This window comes from Meriones unguiculatus, chromosome 14 (assembly GCF_030254825.1).
Source record: "Meriones unguiculatus strain TT.TT164.6M chromosome 14, Bangor_MerUng_6.1, whole genome shotgun sequence".
Taxonomy (NCBI): Eukaryota; Metazoa; Chordata; class Mammalia; order Rodentia; family Muridae; genus Meriones; species Meriones unguiculatus.
This window is the reverse complement of record NC_083361.1, coordinates 89680959-89706408: the sequence shown is the minus strand read 5'-3', so window position 1 is coordinate 89706408 and position 25450 is coordinate 89680959. Positions and strand designations below refer to the sequence as shown.

General features: G+C 52.1%; 5 protein-coding genes across 7 annotated transcripts in view; 4 read left to right on the top strand and 1 right to left on the bottom strand.

Annotated features, from left to right (window-relative positions):
• Dchs1 (dachsous cadherin-related 1) overlaps positions 1-5066 on the top strand; it is a 32796-nt gene extending 27730 nt beyond the window's left edge. The window contains exons 16-21 of the mRNA XM_021655080.2: positions 46-257; positions 346-500; positions 700-830; positions 913-1196; positions 1541-1679; positions 1985-5066. Of these exons, the coding sequence (XP_021510755.2) occupies positions 46-257; positions 346-500; positions 700-830; positions 913-1196; positions 1541-1679; positions 1985-4596 (3533 nt within the window). The 3' untranslated portion in view covers positions 4597-5066. The remainder of the gene's footprint in view (positions 1-45; positions 258-345; positions 501-699; positions 831-912; positions 1197-1540; positions 1680-1984) is intronic.
• A 786-nt stretch (positions 5067-5852) lies between these two features.
• Tpp1 (tripeptidyl peptidase 1) lies at positions 5853-12571 on the top strand. Of its 2 annotated transcripts, none has more exons than XM_060367779.1 (13): positions 5853-5936; positions 6059-6130; positions 6401-6540; positions 7761-7911; positions 8095-8222; positions 8368-8546; positions 8638-8836; positions 8988-9176; positions 9316-9385; positions 9775-9895; positions 10008-10166; positions 10343-10468; positions 12156-12571. In XM_060367779.1, exons 1-13 carry the CDS (start codon positions 5854-5856, stop codon positions 12240-12242), a joined length of 1704 nt encoding a protein of 567 aa, XP_060223762.1. In that variant the 5' UTR covers position 5853; the 3' UTR covers positions 12243-12571. The 2 variants fall into 2 exon arrangements, with proteins under 2 accessions (XP_060223762.1, XP_021510757.1); XM_021655082.2 differs by lacking the exon at positions 12156-12571 and adding an exon at positions 10640-11469 and having other exon boundaries at positions 5856-5936.
• A 441-nt stretch (positions 12572-13012) lies between these two features.
• Positions 13013-14278, top strand: Taf10 (TATA-box binding protein associated factor 10). Its single transcript, XM_021655074.2, has 5 exons — positions 13013-13272; positions 13366-13520; positions 13683-13747; positions 13834-13948; positions 14111-14278. The coding sequence occupies exons 1-5, from the start codon at positions 13041-13043 to the stop codon at positions 14198-14200; spliced, it is 657 nt and encodes a 218-aa protein (XP_021510749.1). The 5' UTR covers positions 13013-13040; the 3' UTR covers positions 14201-14278.
• Ilk (integrin linked kinase) lies at positions 14251-20116 on the bottom strand. Of its 2 annotated transcripts, XM_021655072.2 has the most exons (12): positions 19986-20116; positions 16826-16991; positions 16563-16658; positions 16296-16392; positions 16120-16203; positions 15935-16020; positions 15683-15792; positions 15462-15589; positions 15261-15382; positions 15072-15171; positions 14830-14960; positions 14251-14659 (listed from the first exon to the last, which is right to left on the bottom strand). In XM_021655072.2, the coding sequence occupies exons 1-12, from the start codon at positions 20072-20074 to the stop codon at positions 14510-14512; spliced, it is 1359 nt and encodes a 452-aa protein (XP_021510747.1). In that variant the 5' UTR covers positions 20075-20116; the 3' UTR covers positions 14251-14509. The 2 variants fall into 2 exon arrangements, with proteins under 2 accessions (XP_021510747.1, XP_021510748.1); XM_021655073.2 differs by lacking the exons at positions 15935-16020; positions 16296-16392.
• A 553-nt stretch (positions 20117-20669) lies between these two features.
• Positions 20670-25068, top strand: Rrp8 (ribosomal RNA processing 8). Its single transcript, XM_021655070.2, has 7 exons — positions 20670-20877; positions 22237-22597; positions 22818-23271; positions 23419-23548; positions 23665-23771; positions 23849-23945; positions 24151-25068. Exons 1-7 carry the CDS (start codon positions 20779-20781, stop codon positions 24268-24270), a joined length of 1368 nt encoding a protein of 455 aa, XP_021510745.1. The 5' UTR covers positions 20670-20778; the 3' UTR covers positions 24271-25068.
• Positions 25069-25450: the final 382 nt, after the last annotated feature.

Below are 25450 nucleotides of genomic sequence, written 5' to 3'. Positions count from 1 at the left end.
CGAGCAAGGAAAGGAGACATCGCTGATGCCACCCGTCTCCCACAGGAGTCATCACAGTTCGCCTGGCAGAGGCGCTGGACTTTGAGACAAGCCCACGGCTACGGCTGGTGCTACAGGCAGAGAGTGGAGGAGCCTTTGCCTTCTCGGTGCTGACCCTGACCCTTCAAGATGCCAATGACAACGCTCCCCGTTTCCTGCGGCCTCACTATGTGGCTTTCCTGCCGGAGTCCCGACCCTTGGAGGGTCCTCTGCTGCAGGTGTGGAGTGTGATGGGATGATAAGGGGTGGAGCTGGTCAGACCTGTTTGTGGTCAAGCCAGTGTGAGCACTCTTCTGCACTCACCAGGTGGAAGCAGATGACCTGGACCAAGGCTCCGGAGGACAGATCTCCTACAGTCTGGCTGCATCCCAGCCAGCCCGGGGCTTGTTCCATGTAGACCCAGCCACGGGCACTATCACTACCACAGCCATCCTGGACCGGGAAATCTGGGCTGAGACGCGGTGAGAAACGCTTGGTACCTGTGGGTCCAAGACCCCATCTTGAGGCTGTAGGGATTCAAGCCCTATCTTTCATTTCTCTCACTCCCTAGGCCACACCTTAAATTCCTCCAAAGCCAAGCTTTGTCCTGAATCTTCCTTGCCCTTCCCAGGGTTCGCTCCTATCTCTAAGCCCTGCTCCCTGACTATGCTCTATGTCTAGGCTGGTACTGATGGCCACAGACAGAGGAAGCCCAGCCCTGGTGGGCTCAGCTACCCTGACAGTGATGGTTATTGATACCAATGACAATCGCCCCACCATCCCCCAGCCCTGGGAGCTCCGAGTGTCAGAAGGTGAGGGCCGAGTAAAACGGGAGGTACAAAGGGCTCCTGTGGTGAGGAGAATTCTGCAGTCACCTTTTCCTGTGTTTTGCAGATGCACTGTTGGGCTCAGAGATTGCACAGGTAACTGGGAATGATGTGGACTCTGGACCAGTGCTATGGTATGTGCTGAGCCCATCTGGGCCTCAGGATCCCTTCAGTATTGGCCGCTATGGAGGACGTGTCTCCCTCACGGGCCCCCTGGACTTTGAGCAGTGTGACCATTACCACCTACAGCTGCTGGCGCATGATGGGCCTCACGAGGGCCATGCCAACCTCACAGTGCTTGTGGAAGATGTCAATGATAATGCGCCTACCTTTTCACAGAGCCTCTACCAGGTACCAACTCTTTCTGGTTGGCCCCATGCCTGGGCCTGGGGCTGTTCCTGTTGGAGCAATAGAACAGAGGTAGAAGTGGGCGGACTAGTCTGGATGTGGAGGTTGATCTGGAAATGGGTGGGGAGTGTCTCATTTTAGGCTTTCTAGGTCCTGTGAACTGGATCCTAGTTCTGCATCCTTCGGTGAGAAGGGAGAGGGTGGGCAGATCTTATTCCAGGACTAAGGAGTATGGTTCTAAGGCAGACAGCAAGCACAGTTCATGGGACCAAGCTTCACCTCATAGGCGAGAGGGACAGGAGGGAGGCAGGGAAGCTGGGCCACAAATACTTCCTGTTACTCTTCAGGTAATGATGTTGGAGCACACCCCTCCTGGCAGTGCCATTCTCTCCGTCTCTGCTACTGACAGAGACTCGGGTGCCAATGGTCACATCTCCTACCACCTGGCTTCCCCTGCTGAGGGCTTCAGTGTCGACCGCAACAATGGTATGTCTTTCCCAGAATCTGATCCTTTATCATCGACTCAGTTCTAAAATCGGTTACTTTGTCACGCCTTGATTCCTGGAACTCTGACCCAGGGAGGGCACCTCATCTTTAATAACGGTCCCTCTCAGTGTATGTCTAGAGGCTGTTTCTTGAATGTGGACTACCTGAAGACATTACATACTGTCCCAGCGCATGGACAGTTCCCATGAGTCTGACTCCCAAAGCCATTGCCTGGACCCTGGAGAGTTCCTCTTGTCAAGGTGACAAGGTTACTGAATGCTTGTTTCTTTCCCTTCTCATCTCAGGAACTCTGTTCACAACAGTAGGAGCTGTGGCCCTGGGCCACGAGGGGGCAGGCGTGGTGGACGTGGTGCTGGAAGCTCGGGACCACGGGGCTCCAGGCCGGACAGCACGGGCCACGGTGCACGTGCAGCTGAAGGACCAGAATGACCACGCCCCGAGCTTCACGCTGGCACACTACCGCGTTGCTGTGTCTGAAGATCTGCCCCCTGGTTCCACCCTGCTCACCCTGGAGGCCACAGATGCTGATGGAAGCCGCACCCATGCCACCGTGGACTACAGCATCCTCAGTGGCAACCGGGGCCGAGTCTTCCAGCTGGAACCCCGGCTGGCTGAGGCAGGGGACGGGGTCGGACCAGGTCCCCAGGCTTTGGGCTGCCTAGTGTTGCTTGAGCCTCTAGACTTTGAAAGCCAGACACAGTACAACCTAACTGTGGCCGCAGCTGATCGGGGACAGCCTCCCCGGAGTTCAGCTGTGCCAGTGACTGTCACGGTACTGGATGTCAATGACAACCCACCTGTCTTTACCCGAGCATCCTACCGTGCGACGGTACCTGAGGACATGCCTGTTGGGGCTGAGATATTGCATGTGGAGGCCTCTGATGCTGACCCTGGACCTCACGGCCTTGTGCGTTTCACCCTCAGCTCAGGGGACCCTTTGGGGCTCTTTGAGCTGGATGAGAACTCGGGAGCTTTGCGACTGGCCCGCCCCCTGGACTGTGAAACCCAGGCTCGACACCAGCTCGTGGTGCAGGCAGCTGACCCTTCTGGAACACACTTTGCTTTGGTACCGGTGACAGTTGAGGTCCAGGACGTGAATGACCATGGTCCAGCCTTCCCATTGAACCTGCTCAGTACCAGCCTTGCTGAGAACCAGCCTCCAGGCACGCTTGTGACCACACTGCATGCAGTTGACGGGGATGCTGGGACCTTTGGTAGGCTTCGGTATAGCCTGCTGGAGGCAGTGCCAGGGCCTGAGGGTCGTGAGGCATTTTCACTGAACAGCTCAACAGGGGAGCTGCGGGCACGGGTACCTTTCGACTATGAGCACACGGGGAGCTTCCGTCTGCTAGTGGGCGCTGCTGATGCTGGGAATCTCTCAGCCTCTGTCACTGTGTCGGTGCTGGTTACTGGGGAAGATGAATATGACCCTGTGTTCCTGGCTCCAGCTTTCCACTTCCAAGTGCCGGAAGGTGCCCAGCGTGGCCACAGCCTGGGCCATGTGCAGGCCACAGATGAGGATGGAGGAGCCGATGGCCTGGTGCTCTATTCTCTGACTACCTCTTCCCCCTATTTTGCTATCAACCAGACAACAGGTGCTTTGTACCTGCGCGTGGACAGTCAGGCACCAGGAAGTGGAACATCCAGCTCTGGGGGTGGGGGCCGAACCCGACGTGAAGCCCCTCGGGAGTTAAGGCTAGAGGTAGTAGCGAGAGGGCCTCTGCCTGGATCCCGGAGTGCCACAGTGCCCGTGACTGTGGATATTACCCACACTGCTCTAGGCCTGGCACCTGACCTCAACTTGCTATTGGTGGGGGCTGTGGCAGCCTCTTTGGGGGTTGTGGTGGTACTTGGCCTGGCAGCCCTGGTCCTGGGCCTTGTTCGGGCACGGAACCGCAAGGCTGAGGCAGCCCCTGGCCCGATGTCACAAGCAGCACCCATAGCCAGTAGCTCTTTACAGAAGCTGGGCCGGGAACCCCCAAGTCCGCCACCCTCTGAGCACTTGTACCATCAGACTCTCCCCAGCTATGGTGGGCCAGGAGCTGGAGGACCCTACCCTCGAGGTGGCTCCCTGGACCCTTCACATTCAAGTGGTCGAGGCTCAGCAGAGGCTGCGGAGGATGATGAGATCCGAATGATCAACGAGTTCCCCCGTGTGGCCAGTGTGGCCTCCTCACTGGCTGTCCGAGGCCCTGACTCAGGCATTCAGCAGGATGCGGACGGATTGAGTGACACATCCTGTGAGCCTCCTGCCCCTGACACCTGGTATAAGGGCCGAAAGGCAGGGTTGCTGCTGCCAGGAGCAGGAGCCACTCTGTACCGGGAGGAGGGCCCCCCAGCTACTGCCACAGCCTTCCTGGGGGGCTGTGGCCTGAGCCCTGCTCCCACTGGGGACTATGGCTTCCCAGCAGATGGAAAGCCCTGTGTAGCTGGCGCACTGACGGCCATTGTGGCTGGTGAGGAAGAGCTCCGTGGCAGCTATAACTGGGACTACCTGCTGAGCTGGTGCCCTCAGTTCCAGCCTCTGGCCAGTGTCTTCACAGAGATTGCTCGGCTCAAAGATGAAGCTCGGCCATGTCCTCCTGCTCCCCGCATCGACCCACCACCCCTCATCACTGCCGTGGCCCACCCGGGAGCCAAGTCTGTTCCCCCGAAGCCGGCAAGCATGGCTGCAGCCCGGGCCATCTTCCCACCAGCCTCCCACCGCTCCCCCATCAGCCATGAAGGCTCCCTCTCCTCAGCTGCCATGTCCCCCAGCTTCTCACCCTCACTCTCTCCTTTGGCTGCTCGCTCCCCCGTTGTCTCACCATTCGGGGTAGCCCAGGGCCCCTCAGCTTCAGCACTCAGCACAGAGTCTGGCCTGGAGCCGCCTGACGACACAGAGCTGCGCATCTAGCTGTGGCCCTAACTGGGCTCCGACCTGGGACACGTCCAGTGTCCCCAAAGCAGGCCTCATTCTCAGCCTGCCCTGGGCAGCCTTGGACCATGACTGGCCATGGGGAGGCCACCACCAGTCCCCGGCTCTCCACCCCAAACTCTTATAGTTGGGACAGGTCCCACATTTTACCCCAGTCTCCTCAGCACTAGGACCACAGAGGGTCTCTTGGTCACTGACCTGTGGCAAGATCCAGTATGTGGAGAAATAAAAATGAGGCAACAGCCTTGGATCTCTTCAGCCAAGACTTCCTGCCCTGTACCAGCACCCTGATGGAGCTGAGACTTTATTTATTGGGGGTAGGGGGATGGGGGAGGTCCCTCCAACCTGTTTGGGCCCAACTTCTTTGGGTTCCTCTGACACCCCTGCCCCTGCCCAGAACAAGTGCCAATTCTCACTCTGGAGCCTTAATAAACTGCAGTTTGTATCCAGCCTCTGGCTCTATTCTGTCAGGGTAACCAGAAGTCGCCTGGCATAGTGCTGTGGATACCTGGCACAGGACTTTTGGAGGCCCAGAGGGAGGAAGCACACTGGGCAGCCGGAGTAGGGCTGGGAGCTCACAAGCCTCGGGCTCTCTGCAGCTCTTCCCTGGACTGTGGGCGGGACCTCAGCTGCAGTGGTTTCCTGGCATTGGGAGCTCACGAGCCTTGGGCTCTCTGCAGCTCTTCCCTCGACTGTGGGCAGGACCTCAGATGTAGTGGTTTCCTGGAAAGACTGAGTTGGGGGCAGTCTAGGGTTGTAAGACTGAAGGTCTGGAAAAAAGATGGGGGTGGTTACAAGAGTAGGTAAGGGAAGAGATTCCCCAACCCTATCCATGCACACACACCTTGGAACCACGAAATGTCCACATTAATAAGTCGAGTCTGTGCCAGCTCAGCCTGGGCTCCATGGTTTGTTTGCTATAATAGCTCAGTGTACATTTTTACTCCCAAGTTTGAGGCAAATTCCTTTTACGTAACAGTCACTGAATTTTAAATGAAAAAAAACCTAGGCTCTGAGAGCCAATTTTTCTAATGTTGTACAGCCAGGAGAGTACCTATCGGCCTCAGAGCCCACTCCTTGTGAGTCCTGGAGAGACAGACTTCAGCAGCAGATGAGGACCCGTGTGCTTAAGGCTCAACACAGCATGGTGCAGGAATCCTAGCAGCAGCCCCAGCTTGCAGAGTGGCTCATTCGGGAGGGAGGAGTCAGCAACGTCACTAGTTACTAGGCAAGGAGATGGAGGCGGTGCCAGACCATGCTCATGTGACTTGTCACATGACTACAGATCCTCTGAAAGCCAACATGGGACTCCCAGCATGGTGAGAAGTTGAGGTGGGCGGCAGGACGGGTGGCTGAAGGGGACTACTTTAGAAGAATAACATGTTGTAGAGGGAACACTGATGGTTCGGCTCCTGATGAAACCCACCTGCGGTCTCTGCAGCCTCCTGGGGCTCCTTGCTCTCGTCGTCGCCGGCAAGTGCGCTCACAGCCCTGAGCCGGACCAGCGGTGGATGTGAGTTACTTTAGTGCGGTTGGTGCTTTCCCCGTAGGAATCTCTGCAGCCACTGACTTGGTCTTAGCCTTCCTCACCCTCACAGCTGCTGCCAGGCTCCACTGTACACCTTATTTGCCACCCCCCCTCGGCTTAATCTCCTGTCCTTTACCTCATGGGATCCTTATCTGCATCTGGGGTTCCACCAGAAGCCTCTGCTCTTAAGCCCAAACGTTCATGAATTGGATTTCCCATCTACGGCCTAACCAAGTCCTGTCCCTGACCCTGCAGGCTGCCCCCAGGCTGGGTGTCCCTGGGCCGCGTGGACCTTGAGGAAGAGCTGAGTCTCACTTTTGCGCTGAAACAGCAGAACCTGGAAAAACTCTCGGAGCTGGTGCAGGCTGTATCGGATCCCAGCTCTCCTCGATATGGTGCTTATCAGAAGTGGGGGCAGGTGGTGGGAGGCCAGAACCAGGCAGGCATTGCCTGGTGATGATCATGTAGGATCATGTTTCTGTTATGATAGACAGATGGCAGTAACTGCTAACTTTATGTAGTGCCCCCCCCCCAAATTTTCCACCTGAGTTCTTCAGTCCTAGTGGCATGAGGTAATAATCCTAGCTGCATGGGCTAAAACAGGAGGATTTTGAATCCAAGGCCTGCCTGGGCAGTATAGCAAGACTGCCAAGATTAAAAAAAAAAAAAATTAGGGCTTGGGTAGGGTGCTCACCTGGCATGTACAAAACCCTAGATTCAACCTCCAGTAAGACAAGGGTAGGAATGGGGTAGATGTGTTTAAGAGTACACGTTTTATAGTCAGATCTAGATTGAAATTTTGATTTCTACTTGCCAGCTACCAAGTGGAGATATAGCACTCAGTTTGTGTAAGTGATTACCAAGTCATATTCCTTTCCCCACTGGCATATCTACTCCCACATCCTCCTCTTTTCCAATACTGAAGTTGTTCAACTCCTAATGTCTTTGGGTTAATCCACTCTGGCCATCCCTCTTTTCACCCACTCAGTTGTTTATTCTCTCCTGGACTACTGCCCAGCACCCTGACTGGCTTGCAGTTTTATCTCCTTCACCCTCCTCTCCAGAGCACTTCCCATTGTGTTCCAGAACATTCTCTCTGATGGTCAGGTTGGATTGGATCCTTACCCTGCTTAAAGTCCTGCATGATGAGGCAAGAGTGTGGTGTTTGTGTGTGTGTGTGTGTGTGTGTGTGTGTGTGTGTGCGCGCGCGCGCGCGCGCGCAGACTGAAACTCAAGGTGGGGGAGGGGCATACTCAGATCACTGAGGAAGCTCCTTGCATGCAGGAAAGAATGACTCACGATTATGTTGTTTAAAATCAACAAGCATGAAGATGAGCTAAATTAGAAGGCTCTGTATAATTGGCTCCAAAAGTTTGGGAAAAAGTTTTGAAGATAAGCTTAAACTGGTACAGTTAAAGTTTATTAACCTTCTTGAATTTTTGTGATTGTAGTACTACATTTTCTGGCCATGACATTCCAAGTCTCTCCAGTCTTTACTCCCCTTAGATTCCCAGTATGCCTAGCACTTCCACAGTTCTTGGGAAGGCTTGATGTCTACTGATTGAGGTTCAAACAGGCACAAATGGAGACAAGATCCTCTTCTGAATCCCTACAGGAAAGTACCTAACCCTAAAGGACGTAGCTGAGCTGGTCCAGCCATCACAACTCACCCTCCGCACTGTCCAAAAGTGGCTCTCAGCAGCTGGAGCCCGGGACTGCCATTCAGTGATCACACAGGACTTTCTGACTTGCTGGCTGAGTGTCTGGTGAGAAGTACTGATTGCCCCATGGAGTTAATTGTCACTCCAAGGAGACAAAAATACCCCAAAAGGAGGAAGTTGAGCGCCTGTGGGTATAGCTAATGCATAAGGAGATGATGACTGGCTGGAGAGTGCGGCTCAGGCCGACTCTTCTGCTCCCCTCCATGCTTTCTGTTTTCTGACTTCCAGGCAGGCTGAGCTGCTGCTCCCTGGGGCTGAATTCCATCGCTATGTGGGGGGACCTGCAGAGACCCACGTTGTAAGGTCCCCACATCCCTACCAGCTTCCCCAGGCTTTGGCCCCTCATGTGGATTTTGGTAAGCCAGTGGGACTGGTGGAGGTTGGGGAAGGCAGATCTGGGGGCTGAAGAAGTTTAGATGCCACAAGAGGCAAGGGGTTCGCCAGTAGTAAAGTGAGTGGTAGTATCTGTATGACCTCCTTACGCCTGACCCATTTTCACAGTGGGGGGACTGCACCGTTTTCCCCCTACATCATCTCTGAGACAACGCCCAGAACCACGCGGGGTAGAAAGTGTTGGCCTGCACCTGGGAGTGACTCCATCTGTGCTCCGTCAGCGCTACAACCTGACAGTGCAAGATGTGGGGTCAGGTACTACCAACAATAGCCAGGCGTGCGCCCAGGTGAGCCAAGCCCCTCCTCAAAATATCTGTAATGCCTTTCTGCCCTAGGCCTCACTCTGATCTGTGATCCCTGGTTTGAATGTTTCTGCAGTTCCTGGAACAGTACTTCCATAACTCAGACCTGACCGAGTTCATGCGCCTGTTTGGTGGCGATTTTGCACACCACGTATCAGTAGCCAAAGTGGTTGGAAAACAGGGGCGAGGTCGAGCTGGGATCGAGGCCAGTCTAGATGTGGAATACCTGATGAGTGCTGGTGCTAACATCACCACTTGGGTCTACAGTAGCCCCGGTATTGCTAAGAGAATGAAGGGGGATGGGAGTGTGGGTTGGAGTTGGCTGCTGATCTCTGCTTCATTTCATCAAGGGGCTGCCATGAACTTGAAGGGAAGTCTAGCAATCCTCCAATGACTACCCATACCCCTTCTTTTAAAACAATCCAGGCCGGCACGAGGCACAGGAGCCCTTCCTACAGTGGCTCCTGCTTCTCAGCAATGAGTCAGCCTTGCCACATGTACATACTGTGAGTTATGGAGATGACGAAGATTCCCTCAGCAGCATCTACATCCAGAGAGTCAACACTGAGTTCATGAAGGCTGCTGCTCGGGGTCTCACCCTACTTTTTGCTTCAGGTAACCTTCCACCCTAAACTTAGACTGTGCACCTACCCAACCTAAATACTTTACCCTGGTTGACCCTTCAGCCTGGTTTCTGATTCATAGTAGGAGCTCAGAGCTTTAACAGGGATTACTGGCAATATGTCTCTCCCAGGTGACACGGGAGCTGGGTGTTGGTCTGTCTCCGGAAGACACAAGTTCCGTCCTAGCTTTCCTGCTTCTAGGTAAAACACCCCACAAATCTTTCACTTGTGATGTTGACCAGGTGTTGCTATGGCCCAGCCTTCAGCTTTACCTGTTTTGGTTGCTGTACTCACCCCTTTTCTTCCTATATGTCCCAGGCTGCAAGACTTCTGAGCAGCATATGGCAACCAGTGTTTCTCTTCCTTGGTCTCTAGGCATTTTAGTTTCAGGGTTTGGTTTTGTTTTGTTTTTCATGTAGAAAAGTATACACCGTCAACTCAAGTTATGTCTTGAGGGGTTCCAATCTCAGTAAACCTTGTATCCAGGCTTCCACAGTCTTACTCCCTTTTCCTGTAAGTCCCAGAGCAACCCCACCCACCTCCACACGTCTTGGAAGTCACCCACTATCTGAATACTGTCTTTTCCATAGCCCTTATGTCACTACGGTAGGAGGCACCTCCTTCAAGAATCCGTTCCTCGTCACAAATGAAGTAGTTGACTATATCAGTGGTGGAGGCTTCAGCAATGTTTTCCCGCGGCCTTCATACCAGGTTTGTGCATGTTTGTGTGGATATGTGGAAGATGGGGTGAGGGGGGTGCCCTCATTCCAGCAGCCTGATGGCAGGCTACTGGTCAATACCCACACTCAGAAATGTCCTTCAGGAGGAAGCAGTGGCCCAGTTCTTGAAGTCCAGCTCTCATCTACCACCATCTAGTTACTTCAATGCTAGTGGCCGTGCCTACCCAGATGTTGCTGCACTTTCTGATGGCTACTGGGTGGTCAGCAACAGAGTCCCCATTCCATGGGTGTCTGGAACCTCGGTGAGAATCAGCTTGGCTCTAAACCCTCTTCCCAGGAACTACCATCACTCCCCTACCACAAAATCTTGCACCCAGAACCCCTGACTCCTTAGAGACTTCTGATCTTTGCAAGCATCATTCCTTAAAAATCTAATACCTCTAAAACCCTGACCTATTCTTGAATCTTCATCTTGTAGGCCTCTACTCCAGTGTTTGGGGGAATTTTATCCCTGATAAATGAGCACAGAATCCTCAATGGCCAACCCCCTCTTGGCTTTCTCAATCCGAGGCTCTATCAGCAGCATGGGGCAGGACTCTTTGATGTAAGTGTTGGAGGAAAGAGGGTGGATGTTGTTATAGGCTATGGGAAGGGCGAATGTGAGCTTGGAGCACTTTTGCTATGTGGGCTTGCCTCGGTGATATGAATATAAATAAGATACAGTCTAAGGAGTACTGGTACCAGTAGGCCTAGATCTGATGCCACCTCCTCCCAGGTAACCCATGGCTGCCATGAGTCCTGTCTGAACGAAGAAGTGGAGGGTCAGGGTTTCTGCTCTGGTCCTGGCTGGGATCCTGTGACAGGATGGGGAACACCCAACTTTCCAGCTCTACTGAAGACCCTTCTCAACCCTTGATCCTTTCCTGCCCTGCTGGGAAAGCAGAACTGTCCCATGTACTACAGGAGAAGGCTCAGTTCCTTATTATTCCTCAACAGAAGCCCTGCTGAAACCCTGTTGCCTGCTTGCAGACATCTTTTCCCTAACCCTCAAATCCTGTGAGCAGGACTCAACTCAAACCTTACTGTGCTCCATCAAACTCAGACTCCTAACTTCTGCCTCCAAATTATCAACAAGAAGCTACAACCAGCATATTTTGTCTCACCCCAACCCCATCTCTTCTTCCTCTTTCCATCCTGAGAAGTAAAAGCAGGGCAAGAAGGTTCAGCCTTCCGTTGCTGATACTAGCAGCCTGTCCAACACTTACCACCTCTGCACTGACTGACTGTATACTCTATTTCTCTTAAGCTTTTTTCTCAATTCACTGCAGTGAGAGCTTTGCATTAATCATTTAGTCTTTCTTCCCCTTGCACTAAAGTGTGATGGTCTCCCTGACATTTTATTTAGTATACACTTGTCAATCTTTATTTTATGGGCTTTTTGTTTGTTTGCTTAAGGTTGGCAACAATCTATATAAGTATTGTAAACTTTATTTAAAAATTTGTAAACTTTTAATTAAAAATTTGTAAACTTAAAATGTTTTAAATATGTTCTCATTGGCAAATTTCTCAACAAAATAAATAAGTCATTACAAATTTTGCTTTAAATTTTGCTTCAACAATTTTTGATTTTTGACTTTACCCTTCTTGGCTACAGTGAGGCAGCGTTCAGTTTTTAATTTGAACTCTCAGACATTTACAAACATTTAGCTTCTGTGAACCTGAGTTTCAGCTCTTCCCATCACTTTCCCATTTCTCCCTTTTTCTTAGTTTCCAGGGTCTACTCCCTCTGCCCACACGGGTTTGCCTCCTCTTCTGCTAACTCCTGGAATGCTGCTGTTCACTTTTTTTTTTTTTTTTTTTTTTTTTTGCTCTTAATATTTAATTCATCATCCCTTGAACAGATCACTGACATCTAGACCCATAGTGATTGATACATCAAATATAAGATAGCTCAATACACAAACACAACACAAACCTAAACTATTTCATCTCTTAGTATATTATATAATGCCTCTTTCAAACAAGCCAGAAACCTTAACTCTCATTTTTTTTTTCACTTCCTTACTAACTTCAACCAACAAGTTTACCTGACTTTACCTCTCCAATACATCTTTATCAGGTGGTGTGGTGTTGCTCACCTTTAATCCCAGCCCTCAGGAAGGAGAGAGAGGCAGGCAAGCCTCTGTGAGTTTGAGGTCATCCTGGTATATAGAGTTCCAGGCAAGCCAGGACTACACAGTGAGACCATGCCTGAAAAAAGTTCTCTCTGTCTCTGTCTCTCTCTCCATTAGCTTTCGGCCCATGTTCTTTTTCCTCTAAGCTGCAAGGGAGCCACTCTCAAAGCCCCTCAACATCGTGGACTTCCTACCCATGGGTAAATCATCTTCCAGACCAAGCAGTATATTGACTTGTCAAAGATTACTGGCTAAAAGTCAGGGGCATCAAAACCTGCCTTCAAAATCAGGAATAAATGTTGATAACGTCTGACACTTGGAATTAAGCAGTGATGCTAGCTAGCTCCCTTTCTTCCTTTCACTGCACCTACGTGTAGTTGGGAAACAGCCACACAGCACTGAAATTGCCAATTTGTTTGATTCCTTTCCAGCACTGTTGGCGCTAGTGAACTGGAATCTTATTCTACTTGTGTTCCTGGGTCTTGCCCAGTAGTTGGCAACAGAAATTAAATGAATGACTGTTGAATTGCAAATATGCTTCGCGTGTGACTTTGGCATGTTATTTCTGCAGGGGGAAACCCCCATCTCTTCATTTACAGCAGCACACTCCTAGACCCATTGTGGGTGGGAGGGACACGCACCGAATCCACTGCAACCCCTAAAGGGCTGGGTAAGGAACTGTAAAGAATAAAGACTGTCGGGGGACTGTTGATGGAGCGTGCCTGACCGAGGTGTCCCCCGCGAAGCCCGCGCCGCGGGGCAGCGCGCAGCTCTGGAGGCGGTGGGGCTCCGCCCGGGCAGGGTGGAGCCGCAGCGGGGCGGCCACACCTCTTGCCGCTGGCCTCCGCCCACAGCCCTGCCGAGGTCGGGGCACGGAGGCGTCTGAGCCGCGGCTGGCCGCCGGCCCGCCGAGAGGTGGGCGGGCGCCGTGACGTCAAGCGGCGTGCGCCCGAACAAGCGGAAGCGGAAGCGGCTCTGTTCGCCGCCTCTCCCACCGGCCCCATGAGCTGCAGCGGCTCCGGCGCGGACCCCGAGGCGGCGCCGGCATGTGCCGCCTCGGTGGCGGGTCCTGCGCCCCCTGTGTCGGCTCCCGCCGCGCTGCCCATCAGCACGGCGGCGGAGAGCAAAGCCAGCCCCGCGGGGACGGCAGGGGGTCCCGGGGCTGGAGCCACCACTGTGGGCGCGGGCCCCGTCGCGGCGCGGGCCGGGGAGCCGGCGGAGCGGCGCGGGCCGGGTGAGCGCCGGGCTGTGTGAGGGAGGGGTCTCGGACTGGGCGCCGCGGCGGAGATCCCTGCTCCACTCACCTCCGTTGTTGCTTCTCCTTCAGCTTCGGTGGCAGCGGGCGGCGCGGCACCCCCGGAGGGGGCAATGTCTAACGGGGTTTACGCCCTGCCAAACGCGGCCAATGGAGAAGTGAAGCCCGTAGTGTCCAGCACACCTCTGGTGGACTTCCTGATGCAGCTGGAGGATTACACACCCACGGTGGGCTCCCTGAACAAGGCCATCTGCCTCATTCTCGTGCCGTTCAACCACACCTTCGTGCTGTCGGGCATCCTCTTTGCTACACTGCTAGCTCTTTTGACTCTTCCGCCCCACCCAGCGCATCAGGGCGCAGAGCTAATACTGTTTAATTTGATTTCTCAGATCCCAGATGCAGTGACTGGTTACTACCTGAACCGTGCTGGCTTTGAAGCTTCAGACCCACGCATGTGAGTAAGCTCAGGGTAGGTTAGACTGTTGAGTGCTGGGTGGAGTTTGCCATCTTATTATCCCCACGCCCCTCTTTCCTCTCTAGAATTCGGCTCATCTCATTAGCTGCCCAGAAATTCATCTCAGACATCGCCAACGATGCCCTACAGCACTGCAAAATGAAAGGCACAGCCTCTGGCAGCTCCCGGAGCAAGAGCAAGGTGTGAAAGGAGGTTCACATACAGCACTACAGGCTTGACCTATTCTGAAACCTCTATGGGGAAACAGCATCCTAGGGGAGGTGTCGGGCCTGCTCAGGGTCACCCGTGAGATTGGAACCTGGGCTTGTTGTGCTCAGCTGGTGGTCTTCCTTCTTCCCCCAGGACCGCAAGTACACCTTAACCATGGAAGACTTGACCCCAGCCCTCAGCGAGTATGGCATCAATGTGAAGAAGCCGCACTACTTCACCTGAGCCACCCAACCCAAGATGTATTTGTCTTTCCCTCTGTCCCCACACCAGCCTGTTTTCATAATAAACTTTATTGTGACAGGCAGGGCTGATCCCTCCCATGTTGGGAGACATCATGTGGAAAGTGACAAAGCTCTGAGCCCAGCCCCTCTTTGGGGCTACAGTAGTAGGGATGGGAGTAGGGGATTAGCCCCGTAACTGGGGAAGTACCATGACTGGAGACAGGGGAGGCAATCGGAGGCCTTCAGCTTTGGGGAAGTGCACTTCCCAAACTTTTGACACCTCTGGAGTTTGGGCAAGGACCTTCGAGTCCTACTTGTCCTGCATCTTCTCCAGAATGGGCACAATCATGTCAAACTTTGGTCGCTTTGCAGGGTCTTCATTCATGCAAATCTTCATGAGCTTACACACATGGGGGGAGATGCCTGGTGGGATGGTCGGCCGAAGGCCTTCCAGTGCCACCTGCAAATTATGAGGAACAGAGTGAGCGTCAGAATTCGCCATATAGGTAAAAACCTTTTGACCCTTGAATGGTAACATTACTGTGTATCTGTATTAATTGTGAGAAATGCTTACCACAGTGATTGTCAGTACCACCACACCTCTGCAAGTATCTGCAGTTCTGTGCTCACCTTCATTCCAATCTCCATATTTGAGAGGTCAGCAAAGGGCACCTCTCGTGTCACCAGTTCCCACAAAAGCACCGCAAAACTCCACATGTCTGCCGAGCGTCTGTTTGTGTCTTCAGGCTTCTTCTGCAGGGCTAGAAGGAATAGGGCTTACTATTCCAGCTTCCTAACCTGCCCAGTCTCTGCCTCTTCTACTGTCACTGGCTGGTTCTTCTTAATTTCCTAACACTGTGCCTTCCACCTACCTTCAGGGGCCACCCAGGCAGGTGCATACATGCGTCCAGGGCACTGGAAAGAAAACTTGACATCAGCCATGCTGATTCGGGCAGTCATGTCTTCATCGATCTGAGGAAGAGAAGTTAAGTTGAAAAAGGTGGGTCCTATTCTAGGCAGGCAAAGGGTTTTGGGGACCAGCAGTGAACTTGTGGCCTTACCATTACGCTTCGGCTGTTGAGTGCATGCCGAGGTATGAGAGGCTCTAGTGTATGGAGAAAAGCCATGCCTCTTGCCATGTCCAAAGCAAACTTTACAGCTTGGCTCTGGTCCACAACGAAATCTAACAGGAAGCAAGAACCAACAGTTTATAGTCTCCCACCCCTACTCCAATCCCTCCCCAACAAGACCAGCATCCTTACTGGTGCCTTCATGTAGTACATTGTAGAGAGATCCATATGGCATCCAGTGTGTGATGAGGGTTGGGTGGGGAGCTGGTGGAGCTTGGCAAGCACCCAGCACTGGAAGCACGTTTGGATGTGAGAAAATCCTGGGAGAGAGAGTGGTAAGACCCAACACAATCTCCCTTTTCAGTACTATTTGGGTCCCTTGGAAACAACAGCTCACACTTGAACTGTCTCACCTGAGCCGGGGACACTCCTCATTGAAGTCCCTGCTTTTCCTTGTACTCCAGTCTCGAACCTTCAGCACCTTCACAACAATGTCATTACCCTGCCAGCGGCCTTTCCAGAGCTGAAGGACAGGTAGAAGTTACAACGCTTTAGCTCAGCTATACCATTTCTTTTCTACTAACTGGAAGAAAATCTTAATTAGGAATACAGAGTGGACAGTTTGTGGCTGTTGGAGAAGGAGAAGCAAGAAGGGCAGGGATCACCTCTCCAGAATGATTCTCGTTGAGCTTTGCCAGAAAGTTGAGCTGTTTGAAGTCAATACCGGAGTGTTTGTTCAGGGTCCCATTTCCTGAGAATATGGGCAGGTCAGGTCCCCAGTTTCACCCTAACATGACCCCAACAGCGCAGGAGCCTGCGTTCCAACCCTTCCCCCACAGCAGTGACTCACGGGGCCGAGTGCGAGTGGTCCCCTTCCAGAATGTGTCCTTGTATGGTATACGGCTGAGATTCTGGCCCATCTTCTCTGCCCGTTCTGGGGAAGAAAAACAGTCTCAGAATAACTGTGCTGTGGAGGGAAGAGATGCAAGGTGGGACAAGAGGACAGGAGCTGGGGTAGAGAGTGACCTCTGAGGAGCTCTCTAAGGGGCGCCTTGGCTTTGTCCACAGGCATCTCTCCATACTTGTTACAGATGCTTACAAGGGCCCCATTGGCCACCAGGTCCTGAAAAGAAAAGGTAACTGTTCAGGGGCCTCTGTTACTGTGAGTCATAGACATACTCGGTGTGGGGCACAATTCTGTGAGTGCCACACAGTGGGACTGACAGAATGGACTAATGGTTCCATGTTCAATTGGCTTTCCACTCATCCTCGGACATGGGTCTGAGTACTTACCTCTGCCACCTGGTCTTGGCCCCAGAAACAGGCATAGTGAAGGGGTACATTCCCATGCTCATTCACTGCATTAATGTCAGCCTTGTATTGCAGCAGCTACAGCCCACAGCCAAGAAAGGAAAAAGGCACAGTCAGACAGTCCCAAATGTGAGATAGCTGTGTCCAGGCACAAGGAAAGAACTGCACATTCCCCCCATGACAGTGCCCGTTACTGACTTCATATTGTGAGTTTGAGATACGGGTGGTGAAGGGTCTACCCATACCTTCTGTACAATGTCACGGTGTCCATGACTGGCTGCCAGGTGCAGGGGGGTGTCATCCCCACGATTCATCACGTTGATCCGGGCTCCCCGCATAATCAGCATTTCAACCACTGCAGAGCGGCCTTCTCGGCAGGCCCAGTGCAAGGGGGAGAAGCCATGATCATCCCTTAGAGAAAAGGGCAGAAACACTAAGCTGGAGTTGTGGGGGACAAAAGCTTATTCATTGGGGGAAAAAGTCTATATTCACTGAGAAGGCTTGCTCTCTAGTACTTAGTTCTTAGTCGTATTGGCAATTCCTAAAGTTCAGTTCAGATTTCCCTTGAGCTTCACACCCAAACAATCGCCTAGATATCCCAACAGTTGTAAGGTTTATTACTTTCATGGCCACTTGCCACAACCCCTATCCTAGCAGTCGTACTTGGTTAGGTGGTGGTACTCTTCCTGGCATCCTCTGACTTCACTGACTCCTTGTCCTCCCTTTTTTACAGTGTTAGGAATCAAACCCAGGACATCCCATATACTGGGCACATGCTACACCACTAAGCTTTATTTCCAGTCATACATCTTGTTAATAACATCTATAATCCTTGTTCCACTGCATCTCCTTACTATAGAGTTACACTGACTGATTTTAAGAATTTGTTGTGAGCTGTCTTGCCTCTTAGACCATATGCTTGAGTATAGGCTGAGAATTGATGTTCTATGCAGGTTAATAGGGGAGAGGGGCATACTGAAGAAGACAGGCCATAACTTAGGAAAGGGAACAAGCTTAATATCTGGCTCTGGTACTGAAACTAACATCTAAAAATGGAATGGAATTAAAATGTTTTGGAGGGATATAATGACAAGGAAACATGCTTTTGATTACTGATGAGGCAGGTAACCACACAAAACGGGATTTTCCTACTTTACACAAAACGTAAATGGAAGCTTTAGAATATAAACTATCTGATCTGTATTTTCATTCCCTAAGGACACATATTTCATAAAGAGAAGTGTACGAACAAAACAGTTGGGTGGGTTGGGTCAAACTGACAGCCTGGAGCCATAAAAGGAAATTCCCTCCAGTCCTGGGATGCAGATCTAAGGGGCGGAACAGGGGGCGGGTCTGTGGTCTAGGCCTGCAGCCTCCAGATGCCTTCATGCTGTGGTCACTTCCTGTGAGGGGACTGAAGGAGGGGCCTTGCGCTGATCCCGATCCCGGCTTGGTCACCCAGAATCCCCTAACAGCTGAAGGAGGTAACTGCCCCTCCAGTTTGCCCTCATCTATTAACATAAATCAGTAAAGGCTTTCCCAAGATGTGAGTACATCCCTTCATATCAGTCTTGTCTCCCAGACTTTTAATCCAGCAGTGACCTCGGAGTAAGCTCAAGTTTGAGGACAAAATGCACAGGGTTTTGCCTACTGTCACTTCAGGGCCTGAATTTCTATCTCAAGAAAGCCTGCAGGGAGTTAACTGCCTCCAGCACCACACCCTGTCCCCTCAAGCCAGCAAAACTTTCTGGTTTCCCTAATGATACCCTTTCACCTTTTGACAGCAAGGAATCTTCCAAGATGCCACTCCCACTAGACACAGCTTAGTGTCTACCAGAGCATATAAGTTATGTGGGGTGTGTGGGGGGGGAAGAAACAACTTTGAATATTGCAGAAAAATAACATACAGCCTAATGGGAGCTGGTGAAACCTGGCCTAGGTGACCCTTTCCAACCTAAAAAATACACTCTTTTATGCAGACACAGTGGCAACAAGCTGAAATCCCAGCAGTCAGGAGGCTGAGGCAGAAGGATGGAGAGCTAAAGGCCATTCTGAACTATATGACACTCTGTCTCCAAAAGAAAATCAAAAGCACCTATTACACTCTCCCAACACTGCTTTTCTTGCTTGCCTATATCACCAGTGTTTTAGAAAGTGTTCCCATTTTCTGTTTCCTCACCTCCCATTGATTTTTCTCCCTGTCAGAAGCCTGCCATCTCTAGAGTGTAGGTTATGTCTAGTTCAAGGACCCCAGCACCCGCCACAAGTAGTGTTCCTTTTTGAAGGAATCCAGTGTAATGCAGTTTCCTGTTACTTTTCTGCCATAGCATTCACACAAAATATATTCTAAATGTAAGTTAAATACTTTTTTCTTTTTGAGACAGGGCTTTTCTGTATGGCCTCTATGTGGTCTGTCCTAGTACTTGCTCTGTAGACCAGGCTGGTCTCAAAGTCACAGAGATCTACCTGCCTCTGCCTCTGCCTCCCCTGTGCTGGTATTACAGGCGTACACCATCATGCCTGGCTAAATAAAGGCTTTTAAGATTCTCATTCATGTTCTTTGACTTACCAGTAGCCTACACTCCAATTGACTGCTCTCCTTTCATTAAAACATTCATTCTCTAATCTTAATCCATATTCCTATTTCTCCTTCCGATGGCTGCTCCCTGCCAGTCTGCCAGGCTTCTCATCCTCTGCCTTTATTTTCTACTCTTCTGAGGCACTAATTTCCACACTATAGAATCTTCAGGTGCCATTTAAATGATAATTTGTGCTATCTAAGTCTCCCAATCAGACCTTCAAATCGGTATAACTTACAACCTGCCAAACATTTCCACAGCACTGTAGTGTCACCATAACTGTAATCAGTCCAGAATGGAGCATCAGCAACTGCCAAGTGTCCAAGAACCTAACCCTCCTGAACCTCTTGTCACGTCTTTACTTTCCCTCACATCCCATACCAGGTCAGCTTCATCCAATTCTAGTGTCCAAAACACCATGTCAAGGCAATTGCATCAAGGGTGACACTTGGCAAATGGGTAGTCTCGTCACTGCACAGCTTCAGGACTCTGCTTACGGACTTCTATTGCCCTTTTCTTCTACCCAACGCTCTGGGGCACAGAAACTTACCCTCCATCCACAAGTAATTCCAGGCGATTCCCTGGCCCTCTGCGCTCCCTTTGACACGAGTCCACAGAAGCTGCAAAGCTCCCAGGAACCCGACTGTTAAATTTAGTCAAACTCTCAAGACACAGCTTCCTCTGTGTACCCCTACTCCATCAATATTCTTTGCTTACTACTCCTCACACTGGATGGCAATGTCAGCTGCCCCGCCCGACGTGCACACCCCAAATAGCGGAGAGAGGACTTGCGGCCGTCCTCTCGCTCGCCAGCGCTTCAGCTCACCCCTGATTTAGGTCGTTCTCTGTGTTGTCCAGCCACAAGCGCACCGCCACCGCGTTGCCCTCCCGGCACTGAGTGAAAATGTCGTCCATAGCGGCGTCCCGGCACGGAAGCCCCCGGACTGGGGAAGCCTGGGGGGACTGCGGGAGAGCAGAGACACGAGAATGAACCTGGTTCTGCAGGACAGACTTGTCCGTGCTGGGACGGGGGACCAGGCGTCGCCAGGGGGACAGCGGTGGTCCGCGAAGGGCCTCGGGCAGCGGGGCGGACTCCTGGGCGCGAGGGACAGGCAGGTCTGGCGGCGTGGGGGAGACTCTGCCCGTCCCCTGAGCGGGTGTCAGCGAGGCACCAAGTCCCGGCCCGTGAGCACGGCTCGGGGTCGGGGAGGGCCCGAGTGGCAAACTCCCAGGGGAAGGGGCCGGGGTCCTTCCCGAGCGACAGCGGCTCAGACCGCTGCGGAGATGGCGGAGACGCGCCCTGCGGCGGCAGCGTCGGGCAGGGCGCGGAGCCACCGCACTCACCGGACTCGGGCCGCAGGCGCCTTCTCGGGGAAACTCCCGTCCGGCCGCGCCCGCCGGCCGCCTGCCCGCCCCCTCCGGCCCGCCCGCCCCTCCCTTCCGACCCTGCGCCTCTCTAGCTCGCCGGCGCCGGCACTCGATGGTGCCCCGCTCTGCGGGCTGCTCTAGCCTCCGCCCGCTCCGCAGCCGGGCTTCCGGCGGGCTCCCGGCGCCGGGCTTTCCTGACGCGCCGCGCGTGGGCCGCCGCCTGGGCCCCGCCGACCCTGCTCGCCGCCGGCATGTTCGAGGAGCCCGAGTGGGTCGAGGCCGCCCCGGCGGCCGTGGGCCTCGGGCCCGCGACCACACAGGTGCGGCCGGCGACCGCGCCGCCAGCCAAGGTGAGCGGCCCGGGAATGGGCTGTCTGAGGGAGCTAAGCAAACCCGCCCGGGCCGCCCTGTTCCTCTTGGGCGGAGGGAGAGCCTGCACTGCTGCTTGTGGGTCGGGGTGGTGGGGGAGTTAGTTTTGATTTGAAGATCCGGGAACTCCTCAAAATCTGACCTTAAAATATAATTTGTGAAATGTTTGTGTGGAGAAAAGCGTACCTGAGATTTTGAAAAAGGAGCAGAAGCCCCAGGGTTAGTGTGTCCACATGGGAATGCGGGGGTCGGGGCTTGGAGCACAGAGTAGATAAAAAGTTTGAAAAGTTAGGTAAGTTTTGCGTACACTGAGGGTAGAAGACAGTAGAGTAGTTTTAGCAGTGGAGTGGTTTCTCCACATTTTCTCCCACCCGCGACACTTTATACACTGGGAATCAGTTTCAGTGCTTCAGCATGGTAGACAAGCGTTCAGCACTGAGCTGCTTCCCCCAGTCGTGAAAGGGTTTTTTAGTTGCTGTGTGGTAAGTATATTGGACACAGTGAAGGCAGGTAACAGGGAAGGTTATCAGAATCACTGTTCAAAGGGGGCCCCCGGGAACCCAGAACCTGGTTGAGGACCAGCCTCAGGACTTGAACCCCAGATCAGCCTCCCAGAAAACAGGCCATTTCCTATGAGCCTCAGCAGATGTGAGGATTACTGTACCTCCTTAGGGTGTTCCTGACGTTCAGTCCAGGGTGTTCTTTTCATGTCTGTACCCATGTTCCTAATGCAAGCCAGTACCCTTCCTGTGTGCAGCTTCTTCCTATCAGGCTATTGTCTCTACTGCAGTTAGGAACATCTTTAGTAGACATGTGAGATTCTGCCCTTCCTGTTTCAAGAAGCCTCCCTGTAGTGCTGTCTGCCAAAGGCTGGGACACCTGCAGTCTCGTCTGGGCTCTGTGGCCTTAGCGCATTCCTTTAACAACTGACAATCCTTTACATGTTTAAAAAAAGTAGGAGGGGGCCGGGAGAGATGGCTCAGTGGTCAGGAGCACTAGCTCTTCTCCAGAGGACCTGGGTTCAATTCCTAGCACCCATGTGGCAGCTCACAATGGTCTGTAACTCCAAATCCAGGGGACCTGAAATTCTTACACAAACATACATGCAGGCAAAACCACTGAGGCACATAAAATAAAATTGAAAAAAAAAAAGTAGGATGGGAACATTTTCTACCCTCCAACTTCCCAGAGGTTGAAATTGCAGCCTGAAAGTTCTGGGCCTGGCAGACTCATTAAGTGGGAAGAACCACCAGTAGTTGAACCAGGCCACCACTTGGCCTTTTGTATTCTCTGGGCCTCATCCATTCTCACACCTACTCTCATCCCTTGTTTGCCTCCAGGGCCGCAAACGCCGCCATCTTTTGGCCACATTACGAGCCCTGGAAGCAGCATCTCTCTCCCAGCAGTCTCCCAGCCTACCTGGCAGTGACTCTGAGGATGAGGAGGTGATAGGACGGAAGAACAAACACCTCCAAAGGCCCTCACTTGCCAACGCCTCAAAGGAAGTAGTTGAGAAAAGTAAAAGGAAATGTCAAAAACAGGCACCGTCTATCAGTGACTCTGAGGGCAAGGAAGTAGAAAGGAAATGCCACAGACAAGGTTTTCTTGGTGGGACCTCTGCTGAAGAAAAAGGAAAGAGGAAATGCCGAAAATATTCCCATCCACACCCAACCCAGCACCTGGACGGTATTGATCAAACAGGTACCAGTGTGTATGTATGTGTGTATGGGGGCAGTGAGCTGACTGCATAGATGACAAAGTTCTCTCACACACATGCACACACACTGTGAGCTGGCTGGGAGGCACTTTTTTTCCAGGCCATCAACTGTGCTTTAAGGACAAGGGAGTAGCCAGAATAACTTGCCATGCCTTTTAGTTTAGGGGATCAAACCTAACTGTTTTCTCATCTTCCTCTCTGCAGTTCACAGTTCGAGGACAAGTACTGCTACCCTTTACCCACCTAAGCCCAGCCCTGAGTCCACATCACCTAACTCCTCACATACCCTGAGCCGCAGACAGTGGCGGAACCGGCAGAAGAATAAGCGGAGACACAAGAACAAATTCCGGCCACTTCAGACTCCAGACCAGGCTCCTCCCCAGGCTTCCACAGAGGAGGCCGAGGTACCTCCTGCCCCAAAGTCAGACAGTCAAGAGACTAGAGCCGGAGCGCTTCGAGCTCGCATGACGCAACGGCTGGATGGGGCCCGATTTCGATACCTTAATGAACAGTTGTACTCGGGGCCCAGCAGCACTGCCCAACGCCTCTTCCAGGAAGACCCTGAGGCTTTTGACCTCTATCACCGTGGCTTTCAAAGACAAGTGAAAAAGTGGCCCCTGCACCCAGTGGACCGGATCGCCAAAGATCTCCGCCAGAAGTAATGGTGGTGTGTGTGTGTGTGTGTGTGTGTGTGCGTGCGTGTGTGCGTGTGTGCGCGCGCGTATGTGTTGTGGACCATGTCAAGGGTGATGATCAAGGACTTTGAGCAGACCAGTATGTGACCCTTCCCTCCTTCCACTCCCAGGCCTGCATCCTTGGTGGTAGCTGACTTTGGCTGTGGAGATTGCCGCCTAGCTTCAAGTGTCCGGAACCCTGTGCACTGTTTTGACTTGGCCGCTCTGGACCCCAGGGTCACTGTATGTGACATGGCCCAGGTAAGCCCCTCTGTGTATCTGGCCTAATCCTCCTGGTCTTCCCATGCTAGTATCCACTTCAAGTACTTACTGCTGAATCTCCTCTTACAACACTGTGTGCTCCATCTAACATTCAGGTGCCTCTGGAGGATGAGTCTGTGGACGTGGCTGTATTTTGCCTTTCACTGATGGGGACTAACATCAGGGACTTCCTCGAGGAGGCAAATCGTGTGCTGAAGTCAGGGTGAGTCCCTAGAACATGTGATTTTTGTGTGCATACATGTGTCTATACCTTTCCTCATGACTTCCTCCTCTTCCCAGGGGTCTTCTCAAAGTAGCTGAAGTCAGCAGCCGCTTTGAGGATCTTCGGTCCTTTTTGGGGGCTGTGACCAAACTTGGCTTTAAGGTCATCTACAAGGTGAGGAGTCCCTAAGAAGTCTCCCCTTGTTTTTGTCCTTTTTCTGGGTAATGGTGTTCAGGAAGGAGGCTGTAACCACAGATAGGCATTTTGCTCTTTCAAGACAGAACTCTGGGAGGAGCTGTGGGAAGCTGTCTGAGCAGGGGGAACAGAGATGTGTGGTTGAGGTGAAGATTTACAGCTCATTGGTGTTCTCTGCTCCTAGGACCTGACCAATAGCCACTTCTTCTTGTTTGACTTTGAAAAGACTGGGCCTCCTCGAGTAGGACCCAAAGCCCAACTCTCAGGCCTGAAACTTCAGCCCTGTCTCTACAAGCGCAGGTGACCAGTAGACACCTGTTGAAAAGGGAGAGTTCAGACTCCAGACTCTGAACTCTGAAGATGGTATCAACCCCGGCTGTGATCCAGGACCTGGTACCTCCCTTTGTCTGTACCAAGAACACCGTGGTAAAGCCTCCAGCTCAGCTCTACTCCAGTGGAGTCTTCTTGGCTAGAGAAAACATGAAATTACTTGGGCAGGCTCAAGAAGGTTATCGTGAGGGCATAGATACACAGCTATCTGGGAATTGTGGTCACTTCAGGTGTCATGGAGACTAGTTAGCTTGGAATTGATGGATCTCTGGGTGTGGTTTCTCTTCATCTCTCAGAAGGCATTTGGGCACTCCACTGTGCTGTCCTCTGATTGTGTTGACCAACCTCTGCTTGTCCATAGTTTCTCTTCCCTCAACTTCAAGACTGCAGGTAGACACCTTTTGCCTATGGCAGGTCCCAATGTCAGCTTGTCACTTTGGGCTGGGTGTTACTTAGTTTCTTTCTTTTTTGGAGTTGAGAATCATTTAAATTGTAGTTTTGTTGTTTTGAGGTAGCATTTCATATTAGTCCAGGCTGACCTCAAACAAAACTAATGGCAGTTCCCCTGCCTCAGCCTCCTGGATTATTGGTATTACGGGCGTGAGCCACCATACCCATCTTAAGGAATTATTTAATTTCTGCATATTCCATTTCTCATTTGAAAAGTGTAAAGTTCTTGTCTTATACCGTGTTGTATTGGTTAACTGAGGAGAGCTGCAGCCAGAGCTGGGAATACTAAGAGGCACTGAATAAACTGGTTATGGCTATTGTATTTATGTTGTCACTCTTACAGTTCTTTAAAGAGCACCCTTAAGCAAGCTTGGAGTAAATTAGTTATGACCAAGAAAGATTGGGAGAGTTTGGTATAGGCATGTAAGCAGGCTTATTTGCTGTATGGAGGCTTAGTGCATTTGAAGCTCTCCTTGGAAGGGGCTAATAAAGAAGCTGGATCTCTGTTTATTAGCAACAACTGATTGGGCTGCTCATTGGCAGGGTCTGGCCATGGTACCTACCTTGCATGTCTTGGAAAACTACAGGTCCTCAACTTCTTGAACTAGTGCTGAGGAAAGAGGATTAAGGGTGACATGCTGAGCTCACCCAGAAGGTATCTACTTTGAATCCAGGTATACAGATATAGGCTTATCTACTTGTCC

Excerpts from the sequence above, each read along its gene's own strand:
- Rrp8 (XM_021655070.2), top strand. The coding sequence starts at position 20,779 with ATGTTCGAGGAGCCCGAGTGGGTCGAGGCCGCCCCGGCGGCCGTGGGC. Across the intron at positions 20,878-22,236 it reads CGACCGCGCCGCCAGCCAAG|GGCCGCAAACGCCGCCATCT; the intron begins GTGAGCGGCCCG and ends GTTTGCCTCCAG. Across the intron at positions 23,549-23,664 it reads CTGTATGTGACATGGCCCAG|GTGCCTCTGGAGGATGAGTC; the intron begins GTAAGCCCCTCT and ends TCTAACATTCAG.
- Taf10 (XM_021655074.2), top strand. The coding sequence starts at position 13,041 with ATGAGCTGCAGCGGCTCCGGCGCGGACCCCGAGGCGGCGCCGGCATGT. Across the intron at positions 13,521-13,682 it reads TGGAGGATTACACACCCACG|ATCCCAGATGCAGTGACTGG; the intron begins GTGGGCTCCCTG and ends TTGATTTCTCAG. Across the intron at positions 13,748-13,833 it reads GAAGCTTCAGACCCACGCAT|AATTCGGCTCATCTCATTAG; the intron begins GTGAGTAAGCTC and ends TTTCCTCTCTAG.
- Ilk (XM_021655072.2), bottom strand. The coding sequence starts at position 20,074 with ATGGACGACATTTTCACTCAGTGCCGGGAGGGCAACGCGGTGGCGGTG. Across the intron at positions 16,204-16,295 it reads CCTTAGAGAGCTCCTCAGAG|AACGGGCAGAGAAGATGGGC; the intron begins GTCACTCTCTAC and ends TTTCTTCCCCAG. Across the intron at positions 15,793-15,934 it reads ACGAGAATCATTCTGGAGAG|CTCTGGAAAGGCCGCTGGCA; the intron begins GTGATCCCTGCC and ends CCTGTCCTTCAG.
- Tpp1 (XM_021655082.2), top strand. The coding sequence starts at position 5,893 with ATGACTACAGATCCTCTGAAAGCCAACATGGGACTCCCAGCATG. Across the intron at positions 5,937-6,058 it reads AACATGGGACTCCCAGCATG|CCTCCTGGGGCTCCTTGCTC; the intron begins GTGAGAAGTTGA and ends CGGTCTCTGCAG. Across the intron at positions 10,469-10,639 it reads ATGGGGCAGGACTCTTTGAT|GTAACCCATGGCTGCCATGA; the intron begins GTAAGTGTTGGA and ends ACCTCCTCCCAG.